The sequence below is a fragment of the Pimephales promelas genome, chromosome 2, assembly GCF_988280905.1.
Source record: "Pimephales promelas chromosome 2, fPimPro1.hap1.1, whole genome shotgun sequence".
NCBI classification, from domain to species: domain Eukaryota; kingdom Metazoa; phylum Chordata; class Actinopteri; order Cypriniformes; family Leuciscidae; genus Pimephales; species Pimephales promelas.
In genome coordinates this window covers 6,027,768-6,047,905 of record NC_142770.1, presented here as the reverse complement: position 1 = coordinate 6,047,905, position 20,138 = coordinate 6,027,768, and the positions used below count along the sequence as shown (strand labels likewise).

General features: G+C 35.9%; 1 protein-coding gene and 1 long non-coding RNA gene across 4 annotated transcripts in view; one reads left to right on the top strand and one right to left on the bottom strand.

Annotated features, from left to right (window-relative positions):
* The first annotated feature begins 18 nt into the window (after positions 1-18).
* Positions 19-1,440, top strand: LOC148995772 (uncharacterized). Its single transcript, XR_016147016.1, has 3 exons — positions 19-159; positions 284-369; positions 467-1,440. It is a non-coding gene; the product is annotated as an uncharacterized LOC148995772 (long non-coding RNA).
* Positions 1,094-20,138, bottom strand: part of cacna2d2b (calcium voltage-gated channel auxiliary subunit alpha2delta 2b) — a 33,412-nt gene continuing 14,367 nt past the window's right edge. For 2 of the 3 annotated variants that reach the window (XM_089120580.1, XM_039666291.2), the window contains 28 exons: positions 19,727-19,888; positions 18,491-18,601; positions 18,218-18,296; positions 18,006-18,055; positions 16,624-16,713; positions 16,463-16,528; positions 16,310-16,384; positions 15,170-15,244; positions 14,261-14,332; positions 14,005-14,076; positions 13,123-13,184; positions 12,958-13,034; positions 12,806-12,866; positions 12,633-12,730; positions 10,785-10,875; positions 10,648-10,710; positions 10,460-10,563; positions 9,633-9,731; positions 9,456-9,547; positions 9,286-9,333; positions 9,122-9,193; positions 7,599-7,751; positions 7,420-7,472; positions 7,208-7,263; positions 5,123-5,249; positions 4,939-5,048; positions 4,713-4,795; positions 1,094-3,719 (listed from right to left, as the gene is read on the bottom strand). In XM_089120580.1, the coding sequence (XP_088976706.1) occupies positions 3,618-3,719; positions 4,713-4,795; positions 4,939-5,048; positions 5,123-5,249; positions 7,208-7,263; positions 7,420-7,472; positions 7,599-7,751; positions 9,122-9,193; positions 9,286-9,333; positions 9,456-9,547; positions 9,633-9,731; positions 10,460-10,563; positions 10,648-10,710; positions 10,785-10,875; positions 12,633-12,730; positions 12,806-12,866; positions 12,958-13,034; positions 13,123-13,184; positions 14,005-14,076; positions 14,261-14,332; positions 15,170-15,244; positions 16,310-16,384; positions 16,463-16,528; positions 16,624-16,713; positions 18,006-18,055; positions 18,218-18,296; positions 18,491-18,601; positions 19,727-19,888 (2,403 nt within the window). In that variant the 3' untranslated portion in view covers positions 1,094-3,617. The remainder of the gene's footprint in view (positions 3,720-4,712; positions 4,796-4,938; positions 5,049-5,122; positions 5,250-7,207; positions 7,264-7,419; positions 7,473-7,598; positions 7,752-9,121; positions 9,194-9,285; positions 9,334-9,455; positions 9,548-9,632; positions 9,732-10,459; positions 10,564-10,647; positions 10,711-10,784; positions 10,876-12,632; positions 12,731-12,805; positions 12,867-12,957; positions 13,035-13,122; positions 13,185-14,004; positions 14,077-14,260; positions 14,333-15,169; positions 15,245-16,309; positions 16,385-16,462; positions 16,529-16,623; positions 16,714-18,005; positions 18,056-18,217; positions 18,297-18,490; positions 18,602-19,726; positions 19,889-20,138) is intronic. The other variant, XM_039666292.2, reaches the window with a different exon arrangement.

Here is a 20,138-nt window from a genome sequence, read left to right as displayed (position 1 = left end):
TGAGGCATTAATTTGTAAGTCTGAGGTAATTTGAATACATTTTTTGCAGTCCATTAAACCACTGCAAAAATTCTGAATCATTCCCTTCTCCTTCGGGTAAATTCATTCGGATTCACTTTAGATCCACTGGAAAACTGGCTTCAGCTGATATTGAAACTTGTGAGTCATGCATGTGGTTTATGCCATTTTCTGCTTCAAAGACGCATAACTGAACCAAATGGTTTTCAAAAATGAGTTTCATAGACAATATGATGATTTGTAGGCTATTATTTTGGTTATTGAGGAAGGGAAAGAAGAGGGGGGAAACTCAAGAGAATACAAGTCTTATTAATGCCAAGAAGATTGAAGCTGATTTGGTTCATCACTGATGTGAGTGTTTACTACGTTTTCTATTCCACTTCCAATAACAAATCTTCAAAGATGCTGTCTTATAGTTCAGCAATCTTATATGGCTCTTTATTTTAAGGATGCTATGATGGATGAGGAGCTGAAGGAACAGGACACCAGTGCTCACCTGCAGAGGATGAAGAAGAATCTGTGCAGTGGAATGAAAGATTGAACAATTTACAGTGCTGGATGGGGTTTTAAACAATTTCTACTTTACAGACAGAGGAAGACAAGAAGAACGTGACCAGACTAAAGGGTCTGGTCGACAAGCTCCAGCTTAAAGTGAAGGCCAAGCATCTGGCTGAGGAAGCTGTGGTGATTCTTTGTCATGGTTCTTCTTTCAAAGCTTTATAGGGGGAAAAAAACACAACTTTCATATCCATTTAGAAACTCCTTCGGCTTGTGAATCATTTTCAGCATTCTGGTTTAGTAAAAATATAAAAAGAACATACTAAATACTTTAAAATAAAATAAATATAGAAAGATCTAAAATCTAAATAGATAAAAAAAACTAATGTGTTAAAGTACAAATAAGTCAAAATTTGAAAATAAATATATTAATAACTGAAAAAAAAGCCTAGAACACCACAGGAAGTAACCATAAAATATGATTACTTGTGATTGTTTTACTGCTGTAATAAAAACATGATGTTCTTTCATTATCAAATACATCATTCTGGAGTAAAAAATAAAAATCCATACCAAGTTGACGTGAAAAATATGAATGTCTTTATCTCACCAATTCTCTTATAAACATCTCCCAGAAGAGAACGACACAATATGATACAAATTTCTTGATAGATTTGTGCCATCTGTACAAAATGAAGTGATATGGAAGACTGCAGAAAGGGAGGAAAAACCCTTTCACAAAATGTACAAACATCTGCAGAAAAAAAAATACTTAAAACATTCCTATTCACATAATTAAATTCAATGTAACACAGAGATAATTTTACATAAAGACAGTAGTATAAATACCCTTATTGGCATTAAATAATTCTGTTAGAACACTCATAGCTCACGTACAAACATTAAGCCGATATTCAAAGACAAGCCTGAATCAAAGTCATCCAAAGAAAGCGGCTCAATACTGATTTCATGCTCTCCTTACACTAATTCAGTAGCGCTCACTTGCATTTCAGCGTTGTTGACATAATTCAAAGTATTGCTCAAGCCATTACGATACAAAACACGTCAAGCGAAACCCTTTCAGAATCTCGGCCCAGTCGGATTCATTTGGAAGTACAGGTGTTTTGGAAGTGTGGCCACATTAAAAGATGAAGTACCACCAACTCAAATTTTTTTGTCTAGATTGACCTTTGTTATCGATAATCAATGAAAAGCAACAAAACATCAGCGATAAAAACCAAAACATCTCAATAAAAGCATGAAAGCGTCTCAAAATTCACACTCGATACATTTCGCAAGCAATATACACAACGTATCTTTTAAACTAAATCAAAATCAATACATGTCGACCCTTCGATAGCATCAATGAACTCAATGAGAACATAAAATTGGTCCATCGAATGGCTGTAAGGGTCGAGTGTCTTTCCAGTAAATGTCCTGAAATCATTCATTATTAAGTTTAATAGCAGTTATCGTTTTTCCCCCAGCATGCAGCAGGACAGCGGGACATCAGCTTGCATTCCATTTCATTAAAACACACTAGATCAACTCAGTGTGGAATAACCATATTTACATCAAAAGAATTTAAAACAATTTGAGTGCTTTTCTAAAGACAGAATCAGTAGAACGTGTATAGTAAAACCCATACTGAATGCTAAAGGACGTGCGCGGGCGAGTCTCACGAGAAATCCCCCCAAATTCAACAGAAAAAACAATTATAAATAGAAAATGAAAGGTGTTGTAGAAACACTGTGGATATTTCACATTGTTACATTATTTGAATTTCAGTAAAAAATATTTAAATAATCACAAATTAAGGTAATATAACAATTGCTAAAATTAGGATTGTTTCCACATAACGGTAATGAGAACGGTTTTTTTCAATGAAGGGTATTTGCAGGAACACTTGATTTTTTTGTGTTACATTACTTTAATGTATTTTTACTGAATTACAGTAAGATACATTTAAATAATCACAAATTAAGGTAATATAACAATTGCTAAAATTAGGATTTTTTCCACATAACGGTAATGAGAACGTTTTTTTCAATGAAGGGTATTTGTAGGAACACTTGATTTTTTGTGTAACATTACTTTCATGTATTTTTACTGAATTACAGTAAGATACATTTAAATAATCACAAATTAAGGCAGTATAACTTGCTAAAATTTGAATTTTTTCACATTACGGTAATGAGAATAAACTTTTTTTTATTACGGTAATGATAATTGCTAGGAAAATTAACTTTATTATTTTTTAAATCTTAATGGTCCTCAAAATAGGCTTCATTTTCTTTGTGAATTTTTTGGTTTGTTTTGATTCAGGGTGAAAAACGTATGTTTGCCAGGTTTCATGACGTTCACCCAAGTCAAGTTAACATTCAATCCCGTAACTTTCTTCAGTATTCTTTCAGGGTCAATCAAATCCACATCCAGTGCTATTATTGGTCCATTTGGACAAGTGCGCCAAGGCACTGTTGGGTAACAAACCAGGCAGCAGTTTTATACACAATATATGCCCTTAAAACATTCGGCAAAGCTGTAAATAAACACGAAGCGAAATCAAAATCTTTTTCTTGTTTGCGATATTACGGCATTCTCTTTTGGCAACAACGCCTTGGAACAAAATATTTCAAAGAAAGATGCGTGTCCCACGCATTTGAGCATCCACATACATCAGGGTTTGGCACTAAATCCAAAGAAAAAGCAAGAATCGAATAAACACTCAATGCGAGATTGTGATAATAACCGCCAAAACTTGTGTCGTGTTTCAGTCTTTCGAAACAAACCAGGTCCTTTCCTGTTTTTGGATTTGGCAAGCAAAAATACTTCACGGCAGCAGAAAGGTTGTTGTTGTTGTTTTGTACGTTTTTCGAATATAAAGGTGAATGATTTAAGACAGTTGTTTTTATTTTTTGGGATCTGCACAATGTCACGGGTTACTAAGACATGTTTTCCCATCATGCTCTGCTGTAATGGCACACAGCTGGAATGCAGCTCACGATGAGAAAGAGCTGGAAAATCAGAAGGATGTCAGGATTGGACCCGGAGTGTTGTACAGATGAGGGACAGGAACACCAAAGCCAGTGGGACTCAGTAGATTACGATCGTAGAATGAGGTAAAGCGACAATAACTGAATCCAGAGCAGAACTCCCATGGGACAGTGTAAAGAGTGAGCGCTGCCACACTCAGATGTGTTCTCCTGCGGGAAACAGAGGACATTCCAGTTAACATTCACTATAAACGTACTATCACAATGCCAGGCTGTTTGTTGCTGGTTGCTAGGGTGTTGCTATGCAGTTTTAAAGTCTTCCAAGTTGTTTTAGTGCATTGTTATGTGGTTGCTTGAATGCTGTTGGTAGTTGCTAGCACAATGTTATGAGGTTGCTATGGTGTTTTGAGGTTGCTTTTGTTGCTAGGACACTTTTATGATTTTCTTAGTTGGTATGTAGTTTCTAGAGTGTTCTAGGTAGTTGCCAGGATGTTGCTATGCCGTTGCTTTAGTGTTCTTGGTGGTTGCTAGGACAATGTAATGAGGTAAGTAGGGTGTTCTTGGGGATTGCCAGGAGTGTTATTTGTGGTTGCTAGGATAATGTCATTATGTTACTGAGGTGTTCTGTGTGATTGACAGGATGCTGCTATGTGCTTGCTCAAGTGTTCTTGGTGGTTGCTAGGACAATGTAATGAGGTTGTTAGGGTGTTCTGGGTGATTGCCAGGATGTTGCTATGTGGTTTCTCAAGTGTTCTTGGTAGTTGCTAAGACAATGTTATGAGGTTGTTAGGGTGTTCTGGGTGGTTGCCAGGATGTTGCTATGTGGTTCCTTGAGTTTTCTTGGTGGTTGCTAGGATGAATGTTATGAGTTTGTTAAGTTGTTCCGGGTGGTTGCCAGGATGTTGCTATGTTGTTGCTTGAGTGTTCTTGGTAGTTGCTAGGAGAATGTTATGAGGTTGTTAGGGTGTTCTGGGTGGTTGCCAGGATGTTGCTGTGTGTTTGCTCAAATTTTCCTGGTAGCAGCTAGGATATTTTGAGATTGCTATGATGCTGTGTGTTGCTATGTAGGTTTTAGGGTGTTCTGGGTGGTTATCAAGATGTAGGGTTAGGTTGCTAGGGCGCAGTTACAATATAAAAATCATCTTTACAAAATATCAACTAAAGAAGCAAACAAACAACAGTGTTTGATCAAAGCAACTTCACCTCTGAGTTGTAGTCGAAGCATTTGTCAGGTCCTTTCCGATAGCGGGCAGAATTTAACACATCACATGGGTTCTCTTCTTGAGCTGGAGAAGAAAGCATTAAGGAAACGCCACAAGCTCTGTCTGTCATCCATCCATCAGTCAAACAGAAAACAGAGTATTTGAGGGTTAAAAGCAGATTTGTTAGTGTTGCTCTGTGAGCAGGGGATCATGGGAAGGAAGGATACACTTTGTTCTGACAGGCAGGAGTTTCTCGATCTCGCAAGAGCTGCAGGGCAGTGTCTCAGCCACCACAAACAACAGGTTCGTGTTTTCTATACGTTTGGCGTGAAACAACCTGACAGAAAGAGTGTTTGTGGTCAGAAAAGTGTGTTCAAATCCACATACGACTGTTCGCACACAAACACACACCTGGAGCAGTTCCCACAGTCCTGCAGCACATTGAAGGAGTTGGTGGTGTTGGTGAAGTAGAACTGACTGTGAACCGTCACGCAGCTGGTGCTCCCTTTAGAGTCTGAACTCTCAGCCCAGGCGTCTGCTAGAAAATGGGTATAATGCAATCCAAGAATGATCAATGTTTATTTAAAAATATATTCTATGAAGTATCAAGAGCAGATGTCTATTTAAAATGTATTGTGTTTGGAGTATTGCTTCATTACTTTAGAAACCTGTACATGCGATACACCTTGTTGCTTTCTATGAGGGTTTCAGATGTTGAATTTTGGTTAGAATGGGCTTTACGCCTCGAGCACACAGGGACGATTATCGCTTGTGCTTATCGACGACGTTTAACGCCTCGTGACTAAACAAAGGGCGCCAAAAAACTGTCCGACCAATGAGAGCTGCTGAAGTTTCAATATCGGTAACAATATCGGCGTCTTTTCCGTCGTCTTATCTCATTCAATAGAACAATAATTTCTTCATCACTGGAGCTTCTGAAATATCCATGATCTGCTTGCCAGTTAGCAAAAAGTGTGCGAATGGTTTTGGCAAGCACGGAAATACTGGCTCTCTTCTTCTTCTGTGTGATAAGCAAGTGTCAGAAGTAAAAGCACAGCGCCACCTTGTGTACTTGCAAACTGTTTTTCAATAAGCGCCATCTACTGTCAGGGAGTGAAATTGCACATTCACTCTGCGTATCACCAGTGAAAATCGCTTGGGTATGAACACAAAGACACGTTAAAAAACGCTGGCAATAAGTGCGAACCATAGGCGGAAATCGCGGGGGGGTCGGGGGGTTCTGAGGGTTGTCCCCCCCAAAAAAAACATTAAAATATGTGTATTGTAAATAATGTAATGATATGTTCTTAAAATAATTAAGAAATAAAATAACACAAATGCAAACGGGGCAATATCGAAAAAAGCGTTCTAAAGATTTTGAGACCCCCCTCCCTTGCCTCACAGTGCATTGGTCCACTGCCTCCGTCCCTTTTACCTCAGACACACACATTCCAGTGGCGGGAGAGAAAAACATAGTTTTTGAGTAGTTGTGGAACTCCAGTAAAGGGGGTCGCACACCGGACGAGAAGCGTAGGGTCGCGTCGCGCAGCGCCACGTCTTTAAAATTCGAACACATTATTCTCTATGACACCGGCGGCGCCGTTCGGCGTCTGTCCGCGGCGCCCAGCAACGGCTCAGGACCGTGTTCAAAACCCTGCTGCGCCACAGAGCGCCATTTACATAGTTTTATATACAATTTAAATTATTTTTGTCTCAAATCGGTACTGACGGATCCTGACTTCGCCCTATGCTGCAATATGCATTTAGTTTTGCATTCATTTACAGAAATCAGCTGCTTGAATGACTTGCTGGTGTTATTGGATTTTTCAGGTGAGATTCTCAATTCATTCAGTAAACGGATGCTCTGAGGTAAAGTTTTCAGACTGCAGACTCAGGAACGATTGTATTTAATTGTACAGTACAATAATAACTTAGAACAGACATTATCTTCATGTCATTAAACATTACAATATTGCTGGCCATACACTGGTGAGAAAGTCCGGATGCGCTGTGCATTTAGATTGTAACGCTTTCACTGTGATTTAGTTGGTTAATATCATTTAATATAGTTAAAGAATGAGTCAATGAATGAAATGAAATCGCTGCGCTGCGTGAGGAGAGTATGTAAACAGATTCGCCGCTGGCTTAAACCAGAAAGAAATTTTAAGAAGTATAATGAAATGATCTCCATGCTACACTAATAATAGTAGTAAGGCTTTCCTCTGTATTTTTTTGCCTGTATTATTGGTGTCCCCTTCAAAATTTGCTCTTGAGAATTGTTATGTTTATTGTCCCCCCCAACATTTTGATGAAATTTTCGCCCCTGGTGCGAACGATAATAGTCCAGGTTTGCACGAAACGTTAGAAGGCCCTGCTGAGAAAAACTTCTCCAACCAGCCTAAACAGCTAAAATGTGCCCTATAAAACAAGCCAACAGACCACTGTAACCTGTTGTAGATGTTTTTTTTTTTGCAACAAAATCTGAGAAAAACAAACCTGTGGTGAACCAGCTGCTGTAGATAAGTCCATACAGGGACTGCTGGAGAACAGACCTGAAAAACATTAACGCATGAGTATCTGAAACAATGTTATCATGAACGGATTTACCAAAACAGAATTTCACTTTCTTATATTTGATGTATATCTACTGAATGTTCCTCTATCAACCAACAGGGAATGTTTTATTGACGTTCTCCAGTTGTACTCACCACGCTGCTGCTGACGTCCACCAGGCCAGACTGAGGAAATCAGCAATGGAGGGCTAATGACAAAAAAAGACTTTTAAGGCCTAAACACTGCTGCATTTAATCAGTTTCCCTACATGAGATTCAAATGGACTGCAGCACCATAAATGAATCAATGGAACATGAACAAATGAGTTTCTCACCACGTAGAATCCTCTGTGTGCGGCTCCCGTGTGGCTGCTGGCCGTCGGCTCACAGGCCGACTGAAACTGGAAGGTCTGATGGCGGGCGTAGATTGAGTTGTTGTAGAGGGCGAACATCAGGTAGGGGTCGACCTCGCCGAAGAACAGCCCCACCTGAGACAGACGTGGACATAAAGACGTGCTTATTCATATATTAAAGGCGACATATCATGAAAATCTGACTTTTTCTGTGTTTAAGTGCTATAATCGGAAAAAACAAAAAACGTGTAACTTTGTGTAGACAACCCAGTAACGTTGGTAACGTTTTGGTAAGCCTTTCTCTGCAAGCATGTAAAAAAATATGCCGATCAAATTTTTGCTCCACTTCTGACGTAGGAAAGGGATCTTATTATAATATTACCGCCCCTTAATCTGCACACTTATGGTGTGTTCACACCGAACGCGAATAGAGCATCAAATACGCGTCTACCACGTCTAGTTAGACGCTTGAACATTTGAACCCATTCGCGAGTCCGCATCACTCGCGAATAAAAAAAAAACAAACAGCACAATTTCTTTCAGGCATTCGTTTCAGTCATGTCTGAACACTGAAATAAAAGATATTGCTGCTCCGTACTTGTTGTGGAAGTCCCAAATACGGAGGAAAGCCAAACGCCGACGTGTCTGGGTTCACAGCACCATCCAGAGGCGAACTCAATTCGGTGAATTTCACTGTCTTCTCCAGGAACTGCGCCTGGATGACAGCCTGTCTCGACGCATACGACATAGTATCATATACTTCAGGGGACCCACAGACGGCAACAATTAGCATCTCCTCCATTTTCGACAACAGTGATAGACCGGACGTATCGATTGGCTGGCGCAACAAAGCGTCATGCGAATCTTTTGCTCGAGTTCAAATTTTTCAACTTGTGCGAAAGTCGTTCGCGGTAAAACGCGTCGCCCAATTCGCGTCATTCGCAACGCCCGGCGCGAATGATGCGTCTATTCGCGTCTTTGCATTGACTTTGTATGTAATCTACTCGCGCAAACGATTAAATTCGCGTTCGGTGTGAACACACCATTACACCGATATCGCCGCCATTTGATTTTCGCAAGCGACAACAGTGTAACCAGTTCTAACACAATGGCAAAAGTTCGAGCAAAGCCTGTCATTTAATGAATCATGATTAATGTGTAGCTAACACAAATGCGAATTTAATTTGAGTATTCTACAATCTAAATGTATTATATATATATATATATATATATATATACACATGTACAGATATATATATATATATATATATATATACATATATCATCGCTGTCGGGCAGAAACCTTGTATGACCATATTTCGCCTCCCCATCCCATCCCAATTTTAACGCATTATTTTTTTCCAAAATTAAATTAACATTAAATTGACAGCCCTAAATATAATATAATATAATATTGTGTTAAACATTTTTTTATAAGATTTTTAGATATAGATAGATTTCATGTGACTATATAAATATTGTTTTTGGTGTTTGGGTGCATCTACCTTTTTCCAGTGATCTCTCTGATTGGACATAACCAGGAAACCGCCATCATCGATCAGGTAACACAGCAAATCCTGAAACAGACATTCAAAACAAGATTAACCAAAATATGTACAGCCAAGAAGATCTGCTATCATGTAGAGTTTGAGTGTGCAGGTTTTCTCACATCGCTGTTCACTTCACAGTCCATCTCACAGGATCTGGACGGGCCACACTGCACAACACAAACATGAAGTTACAACATCTCACCACCACACTCATGCCAGTACAGATGAACATAATGTGAGAGGGGTGATGCTTTTCTTCCATAATTCCTCTTTTGGCAAAAAATCTGACCTTATGTGCGGACTGCTTGCTGTCTGATACGTTGCTGGCGAGGATCTTGAACTTGTCGACCCAGGCCTCAAAATCCAGCTTAACGCCGACAACTAATAAGAGGAACACACGATGAGGATTGTCAATGTGATTTTAAACCTCCACCGTAATGATTTATCATCTTTGTGAGAAACACACCAGCAGGCCTCATGGTTTTGCCGCCGATCACGACCTCCACAGCGGTGGTGACCAGAATCCCCACAGTGCCGTTCTCTGAGATTAACAGATCATCCATCGCTAGACACAAACATCAGAGAAAATTTTACATAAAGGGATGAATATCACCCATTCTTAATGATTTCAGGTTATCAAAATGGACTTCATTTAGTGTCTCAACATATGTTCTCGGTTTTATTGCACAAAAATGTCTTTATAATCTTTTGTAATGACTTGCAACTTCTAAAATCGGTATGAAATGTACAAACCATCTAATCAATCTGTAAAAGACAAGACCGAACTTTTATTTTCTCATTGAATATCCTCCTAACGATTTGAAATATGTCAGATTATGAAAGCTAAATGGGTTCAGTTTTAGGGTTGATAATTATGATTTTATTTAGCAATTAAGCAATAAAGCCTCATATCTACAGAACATGGTGGCAAATAGCTGATGTAATGATGCTAAAATTTAAATGCAATTTAATGAACAAAAAATAGCATTTACTAAAATTATAAATAAATAAAAAAAAATCACAAATTTTTTCTAAATATACTAATATTATTTTCTAAATATACTAATATTATTTCAAGTGATTCAATACAATTCTATCATTATTATAAAATAAATAATATATATTTTTTAAATATAGTTTTGTTAAAAAAAAAAAGATATATTGTAGATACCAGTACATTTTGCAGCAGAGACAGCTGTTGTTATAAAGTAAAAAAACCCAAACATTATTATCCATAGGTTGATTTATTGGTCTGCCAGTTTTTGCTTAGTGTTTGTTATATATTAAGCTCACAGGCTCGTGTTGGCGCTCTGAAGATGTAGCCTTTGTTGTCCAGACTGCGACGGAAGAAGTTTGAGTTCAGAGGCTCCAGGTCCTCGTCCCATGATTCAGCAGCCCTGAAACACACAAACACACACATATTATAACGAAGCCTCTAGTAATTGTAAAGTCACTACAGTACCAGCAGTTTCGTCACTCACATGTTGGGGTAAACGCGCGTGACGCCTCCATTGGTGGACGCGAACAGCGCCAAGAAGCCGTACCTGCAGAAATGAGTGTATTGAACACCTGAAAGCGTTCACAGTAAATCAACAGACTCTGACGGGTCTGATCTTACGTGTTGAGGTCTTTGTTCTGCCAAACGCGCGTGGCGAGCTGCCAGAGGATCAGCGAATCCAGGATCAGGTTATGAATGAGTCCATGATCACCTGTGACCACGGTTAAAAGCATGACATTATGAGATTCTCACGGGTAATAAATAAAGTCTTCACATTTCAGAAGAAGAGAAAATATTTAATTGTGCATCATGATTTAGTCTTAGTTCATGAGGATAATGTTTTTATTAGTTATTGCAAATATATTACTTTTATTTAATTATGAGTCCTGTAATATAATAATGTCATATTTAGTATCAATACTAGCTGTACTATTAAGTAATCAATGCTGTAATATTTAGCCATTAGCTGTAATATTTACAATATGTATTAATCAATATAGTCATATTTAATAAGAGCTGTATTTAATAGTGTACTATTTAATTAGATCTGTAATATTTAGTAATAACTGCTGAAATATTTAGTGATTGATGCTGTACCATTGATACTGTACTTTGTATTCTTTATAAAGCAATGTTTTATGCATTTGTCCCTGTCAAATAAACATAATATATATATATATATATATACACTCTAAAAAATGCTGGGTCGTTTTAACCCAATGTTGGGTCAAATATGGACAAACCCGAAATGTTGGGTTAAAAATGTAATGTCAAAATTTAACCCAACGGCTGGGTTAGTCCATATTTGACCCAAAGTTGGGTTAAAACAACCCAGCATTTTTTAGAGTGTATATATATATATATATTTACTTAGAGCTGTAATATTTAGAAATTAATGTTGAAATTGTAATTAATAAATATATATTGATAATATTTATCAATCCATGCGGTAATATTTTATTATAGCTGCATATTTAGTAATCACTGCTTTAATATTGTAATATTTAAATGGAGCTGTAATATTTAGTAATCAATACTGTACAATTTAGTGATCCATACTGAAATATTTAATAACGCTTTAATATTTAATTATTAAAGTAATATTTAATTACAGCTCTATATGAAGTAATATATGCTGTTTTATTTAAATAAAGCTTTAATATTTAGTAATCAATACTGTAATATTTAGCAATCAATAGTGTAATATATAATTAAAGCTGTATATTTAATAATAAACACTGTAATACTTAATAATCATTACAGTAATATTTAGAGCTGTTTATTTAGTAATAAATGCTGCTATATTTAATTAGAGCTGTAATATTTAGAAATTAATGCAGGAATTGTAATTAATAAATAGTGTAATATTTCTCAATTAATGCTGTAAAATTTTATTATAGCTGCATATTTATTAATCACTGATTTAATATTTTAATATTTAAATGGAGCTGTAATATTTAGTAATCAATACTGAAATATTTAATAACGCTGTAATATTTAATTATTGAAGTAATATTTAATTACAGCTCTATATGCAGTAATATATGCTGTTTTATTTAAATAAAGCTTTAATATTTAGTAATCAATACTGTAATATTTATTTAGTAATCAATAGTGTAATACATAATTAAAGCTGTATATTTAATAATAAACACAGTAATACTTAATAATCATTATAGTAATATTTAAAGCTGTTTATTTAGAAGTAAATGCTGCTATATTTAATTAGAGCTGTCATATTTTGTAATCAATATTATATTTATCAGAACTGTGTATATTTAGTAATAAATGCTGTCATATTTATGAGAGCTGTATATTATTTAGTAATCAATGCTGTAATAATTATAAATCAATTTTGTAAAATTTAATAACAGCTGTAATATTTAATAATGAATGCTGTAATATTTGAATTATCAGAGGACAAAATCAGTCATAATCAGTGCTGGTGTTGTTCTCCGGTTTACTCACAGTCTTCAGTTTCAGGTGAAATCTCCACCATCAGAGACAGGAAGTTGGCCAGGAACTGTGTGTTATTCTTCGCCAACTGCAGACGCTTGCAGTATTCTCTACAGATAGAGACAGCCAGTGAGCTCACATATATTTAACAGAGGAAGTATCACATTAGATCTATGAGCACAAACCTGGGGGCCAGAAACACATGACCAGCGGACTCAAAAGAGTTCGGCAGCATAGACTGTAAATCTGAGAGAGGGGCAGGAGAGATTATTGAGGATGAAACAGCAGGATCACTAATCTTACACAAGACAGCATCCGTATTAAAGGAAACACTCACACTGCAGCTGGACCATGATACTGCTGAGATTAGCCTGGATGTAATATTCATTGTACGGAGGAAGTACCAGACCCAGACTGCAGGGGGCGACACAGGGAAACAACCAATGAGTTCAGCATGTTTGACGTCAAACTGTACGATCAGACCAGCCCGATTGACTCATACCTGTAATCAGTGTCGTTAATTGGCGTCCAGGAGTAAATGCGTGTGACATCATCAATGTAGCGCTGCAAGAAAAACATTTCATTATCAGACATTTTTAGGCAAAATTTTTAACGGTGTATTGATGGCACGTTCGCTAAGATGCATCAGAAAATTGCACAGATCTCTTTCAATCTTGTAAGATTTCTAACTAAACCTTCTAAAACGAGACCTTCTAGCCATTCTATGTATGTCTCAAATAGAAGAGCACTACAAAATTGTATTTAATGCACTTAAATAATGTAGTGCACACTATTTCGGATGGATTTTTGAAGTATGCATCCATGTTTTGCACTCTTGAGAAACTTGTCATTCGCTCTAAAAATGTTTCACTGAGAAACTTTGCGTTCCGTTGAAAAACTTTCGAGTTCGTTTTTGAGAGCGAACAAAAAGGTTTCATGGACGAACGCAAAAATGTATCCGGGGGGATGCAAAACTTTTGCGAGAGAAATCAAAAGCATTGAAATATTTTTTTTTTTACGTTCATTTACGGGCTCCCTATAAAATTGAAATATTTCAAATTACTTTTATTTTAACAACAAAATGTATCTAGATTTTAAAATCTTGGATAAATAAAAGGTTTTAAGATGTAATTTTCTGTAAAAACTGGAGTCTTACAAAATATTCAATTTAACATTAGTAGTGAAGTATATACTTCTATTGCATATTTGGGTCATAACGCAATTAGGCAAATTGGGGTGAAGCTAATTAATGACATCGTTTAGGGCATCATAGACATGTATATCTGAAATTTGAAACTGTAATTTTGAGCCATATATAGAAAGTCATGTCCCAGATATCACACATGTCCTAGTTTCATCTGACACATTAATTGCACACACTTGCCTCGTCCATTGATTTAATTAGAGTTTTGATCGTCATTTCTCCTGATCGGCCATCAATCATTTGCCGACGAATCTGAAAAGGATCAAAATCAGGCGTTTGAACGTTTAATTAACATAAATTATCAGACAAAGGATTCACAGATGAAGTGAGTGTGCCGGTGCCGCCCACTCCGAAAACAATGATTCATTTATTATGAACAACAGAGATGCGAGTTCATGCGAGGATACTCAGAACTGTTGATCAGTACAGACGGCACCTCCTGTTTACTACTGTCTTCTACTTCTGCGTCCAGGAAGTCCAGTGTCACCGGCTCTGGCAAATCCTCTTCCTGTAAAGACACAAACATCAGCACAAACCAGGGTTATTATTGCGAACTAAAACTAAAAACATTTTCGTTACTTGAATAATAAACGGTAACTGAAATTTCTACTTGCCAAGGCAACAAATCTATTTTTATTTAGTTTAACTAGAAACTTTAGAACTAGAAAGTTCTAAAATACATATAAATATATATATATATATATATATATATATATATATACACACTATATATATGAAGAGTTCAGATCAAAAAGCCTCTAAGTGACATTTGAAATTTTCTCCTAGAATGATCATTTTTATCAAGCTTGTATTTTTAAGTTCAGTAATTTCACTTAAATTGCAATTAATAGGTAATCTTCATTGCAATTTAAGTGAAATCACTGAACTTAAATATACAAGCTTGATAAAAATGATCATTCTAGAAGAAAATTTCAAATGGCACTTAAAGGCTTTTGCATCTGAACTCTTCATATATATATATATATATATATATATATATAAGTACTAAGATATGGATATATTTCAAAAATAAAAATAATATAAATATTTAAAAAAAGACAAAAAATGCACAACCCAATTACAAAACCTTTAACTCAAATTAAAATGGAAAATATTATTAAAAATATTAATAAAAATATATCAATTATACTGAAATAACACTGAGACAAACACTCATGATGAGCATGATGAATCTTACTAAAACCCATCAAGAACATATTGCATTCCTCAAAATAAAACAAAATACAAAAATGGGCTGTTGGTGCATTTTGTTCATGAAAATGAAATGATTAAAAGAAAAAATGAGCGGGATTGTTTAGTCCTTTCAGTTTGCACAGAGTCTCACTCGAGGCTGCAGGTTCGGATGCATGAGCACGTATCCATTTGGGTCAATGGCGAAGATGTATCCGTTTGCTCCCAGCTATACACACAGAACGAGAAAAACAATCTGTGAGGATGTTTCCTGATTCTCATAGTGGAGGGATACAAGACTAGTTTTTATACAATAAATAATAATACAATTACAATGTACTGTATGATGTAAATCAACAATTGCAACTGAGACATACACAAAATTGCTAATATTAAATGCTATGATAAAATGGTAAATCATGCTATAACTTTTAACATGAAGGTTTTGGAGCAAACACAATTTTTTTACTGATTGGACAAGCATTTTATATAATATAATGTAATATAATATAATATATGTTTCATAAGTTATCAATTTTTTAAACCCCCCTTAACCATATTTAGAAAAACACACTTCACAATATAGTAAAAATTAATGTTTACAATATAAAATAACAAAATATTTTTATATCAGTAACATACATTTGAAAAAACCTTGTTAACCACATTTACAAAAAAAGAATAATTTACATGAATATATTTATAATATAATTTAAACTAATAAATGTCTATACTGTAGTATAATTAATATATATTTAATCAGTAACACAATTTAAATATAAATGAAAATGTTTATAAAACGTTTATAATGTGATATAATAAATGAATACGCATTTTTATTAAGATATGTAATTTCACAAATATTAAAAAACGTAACCATTTAACCATCAGTGTATATTAATATATTATTAATATGTTGTAATATAAATGTTTTATCATCACACACATTTTTATAAACCTCATTAACCACATTTAGAAAAACATTAACAACATAATATTATATAATATAAGATAAAAATATAATATAATAAAATATAAAAGTGTTAATGTTTTTCTAAATGTGGTAAATGAGGTTTTTAAAAATGTGTGTGATGATAAAACATTATATTTTAACATTACACTGATGGTTAAATTATATTAATATAAACTGATGGTTAACTTTTTAATGTGGTGACGTCTAACCTTTTTAGAGAAAAACATAAATAAATCAACCTAAAGAGGTTACACCAACACAACTAGAAGGTAAAAGTAGCTCTAGATAACAGTTGCAGGTGGTGTGTGTAGAAGACTTCACCTTGTACTGTGGCGTGAGTCTCTTCAGCTCATCCAGATGAACGTCGACCCCCATCACCCCTAACAGCAGCTGATTCTGAACACACAAACACACATCAATGATCTGCACACAGCAGAGTTCAGCATTGACGATCCACCAGTAACCGAGCGTCACCTGAGAGTTTCCGTCTATGGTGAGGTTGAAGACCGGCATCGTCCCCGTCACCACCAGCCCCAAACCCTGTGAGCGAAGCAGAAACTCACGCGTGTTAGTACGACGGACCCAAAGCGGCCCATATGTCTCAGAGACAGCAGGAGGGGGGAAGCGACTCTCACCAGAGCATCCTGATAGACGTTGGTCCATTGCACCTGCTTGGCACTTCTCCCTGCCAGAACCATGGGGCGGCCCAGTACGTCCAGATACTCCTGTGACACACATTCATTCAAGCATATCACCTTCCTGAAAAGACCACTATCTGTGTTTGAGTTAAGGCTGAGTGATTTGGCCAAATAAATTAAATAAAAATTCTGAAAATAACAATATGCATCTTGATATTTTTTAATATATTGAACATCTCAATATTATTTATTTTTTCCCATTCAGAGGAACAATAATAATTATATGCGCCACAATAAAGAAACATACAAATACTTACTTGACCCACACAAATTGCATAAAACAAGTAACACAAATGGCTAAATTGTTAAACAAAGAACATTTTTGTATGAAGCACAGATGTATTAAATTAATTGCAATAAGGTGATTCACTAAAATAAATCAAATGATGTTTTCTACTGAATATTGAATTAATTTGAATCACACTACCGGTATTAAAGAATCGCTGATATGCAAATTGCGAGATAAACATTTTTTGAGTGAAGCACGTTTTGTGTAAAACAAATCAAATACGAACTGATTCATTGAAATGGACACTTTGAACTGATTCACCGAAATTTTTGAGCTAAGCACGTCAAATGAACAAATTAGTTAAGAATTGATTCAATTAAAAACACTTTTTCACTGAAACGAATCAAATGTGTAAATCAACTCACTGACTGAATTGTGAATCAGTTTGCATCATGTCATTAAAGTGTTTTGTTTCCCATTTACTCGCGAGACAACAAACATTTTTGAGTGAAGAACGTCAAATTAATAAATTAGTTAAGAATTGATTCAATTAAAAACACTTTTTCTCCGAAGCGAATCAAATGTATAAAGCAACTCACTGACTGAATTGTGAATCAGTTTGCATCATACCATTAAAGTGTTTTGTTTCCCATTTACTCGCGAGACAAACATTTTTGAGTGAAGCACGTCATATAAACAAGTCGATTAAATGAATCAAATTTACCAACTAGAGTGCGAATCAGTGTGAATCATACAAAGTGTGTCGTTTATAACATACTGTACATGTGGGCGAGATTGTGGGCGGAATTGATTTGTAACAAATTAGTTACGAATCAAAAATGAACACAGAAACTAATCAGATTTACCAGCTCTATTTTGCAACAAAATTTTTAATCAGTTTTCAATTACACAATTAAAATATCTCATATTTGCGAGTTTCAACGGAATGAATAATTGTGTTCATTTAGTAACCGTAACTAAATAAACCAAGGCGCATTAAAATCATAAAACCATTTACAATGTTGCTTCATTTGATATTGCCAGCCATAAGAGGAAAAACCTTGTACACATTAATGTGTGTGTAACTCACCTGGGTGTTAATCCTTATAGCACAGATGGAGCGGATCTCAAAATAGTACCCTGCCGAGACAGAGAGGCACTAAGTGAGATGTGAGATGTCATTTCTGTATATTTCAACACGCATCAGCATATAAATTTACTTAAATTATCATACTAAGGGCAGACTTTTGTTTTTTCAGAAAGAAGTCGCAATTTTACAAGGAAAAATCTTGCGTGTCTCACCCTTATTAGCACACGCGATCCACTGCAGCGGAGTGACATCATAATTGTGCTGCCCCACCGAGAACGTGAACACACGGACCTGCAGATGCCATGACATATCCCACAATTACCCCGGCAAATTAGACAGGAAACAAGCTGTTTCACTGGAGGAAAGGGCTAATTACTGTATGAGGAACACACACTTCCAGAAGACAACAGCAGAGCAGAAACACAAGACGCTCAACACACAATGAAGATATAAATCAGATCATGTCAGGAAAGTGATGATCAGACCGTCTTATTGGGCCAGTTGTACTGCTCGAAGATGTCCTGAGCTCGGTCCTCGCCTCCGTCAGTAAATAACATGATGATTTTATTACAGTTGGCTCGAGGGACATTCGTTTTCTGTGTGAGAACGAGAAACGGAGAGATAGATTATAACACTGTGAGAGCAAGCAACAAATCATCACAAGTCTGGTTTCTTCTATTGCGTCGAGCTGGGTAGCTCCGCCCACGGTCAAATCTCATTGGTCCAAAACTCACCAAATGCAGCTGTGTGTTAAAGCAAGGGATAGTTCACTTTGAAATAAATTTTTGGTATGTTTTAGCTTACCTCAAGGGCATCCAAGATGTAGCTGTCTTTGTTTCCGCAGTAGTTTCAATTTTTATATTTTTAGGTCAAACCGTTGGTCTATCAGTCATATAATGGAGGTCTATGGTCACCACCCTCAAAGAGCATGCACAGAGAAGTCTAGATTAAACATGATTTAATGACTCGTAAATGTAAGTACACATTGATGGCCTAAGACACGAAAAACGAGCGGTTTGTGTGAGAAAACGAACAGTATTTATATCGTTTTTACCTTTTGTAACCGGGCGCAGGCGCTTTGTGGCTGTGGTAACAAGAGGTAAAAACTTTTCATTTTCTCACACAAACCGCTCGTTTCGTGTCTTAGCCCATCAATGTGTACTTACATTTACGAGTCATTAAATCACGTTTAATCTGGACTTCTCTGTGCATGCTCTTTGAGGGTGGTGACCATAGACATCCATTATATGACTGATAGACACGAACGGTTTGACCTAAAAAAATCAAAATTGAAACTACTGTGGAAACAAAGACAACTACATCTTGGATGCCCTTGAGGTGAGCTAAAACATACCAAAAATTAATTTCAAAGTGAACTATCCCTTTAAATAAATACTTTGTTGTCCTGTTCTAGTTCAGCTCAATCTGCAGAATTTGTGGAGTGATTTTTTACAAACTTAAATCCCAAAACTGACCCAGGAAGTCAGATTTTAAAGCCAATATGAGAGTAAATCATTTTTTTGTGTGTTATATTAGGGTTTATGGCATCGCATTAGCAATGAGGTTGTGAGTTTTCTGTTTTAAGTGAGTTTTCTGTTTTATGTTAACACTCATTTGTTCACGTCTTTTAGTTGTACTATTGAAACAGTGTATTTATATAAGCCATAAATTCCGCCACAAATGCTGCCGATGAACTTCTCGTGTAAATTGCGTTCACTCACATTGAGCAGCTGGTTGAAGGCGAAGTGAAAGCCAGATTTGTAATCGGTGGTTCCTTTGGCCTGCATCTGCTGCACGGCCTCTTTAAAGATCTTTTTGTTGCGTACATTGGCCTGAACCAGGTGTCTAAAGCAGGGCACCACTGCCTCGGCCTTCTCATTGAACTGCCACAGAACGAGAGAGGAAACACAGCTCAAGTAAATCTACAGATACATGAATTACAGTATATATATATATATATATATATATATATATATATATATATATATATATATATATATATATAATGAATAAACAGTGAATATTTAACACATAACTAACTTAGTAGCTTTTTCATAACAGCTTTTGTATTATATTATATCGGCAAAAATTTCAAGAACATTTTATCAGGCAATTAACAAAAGTGTCAGTGCA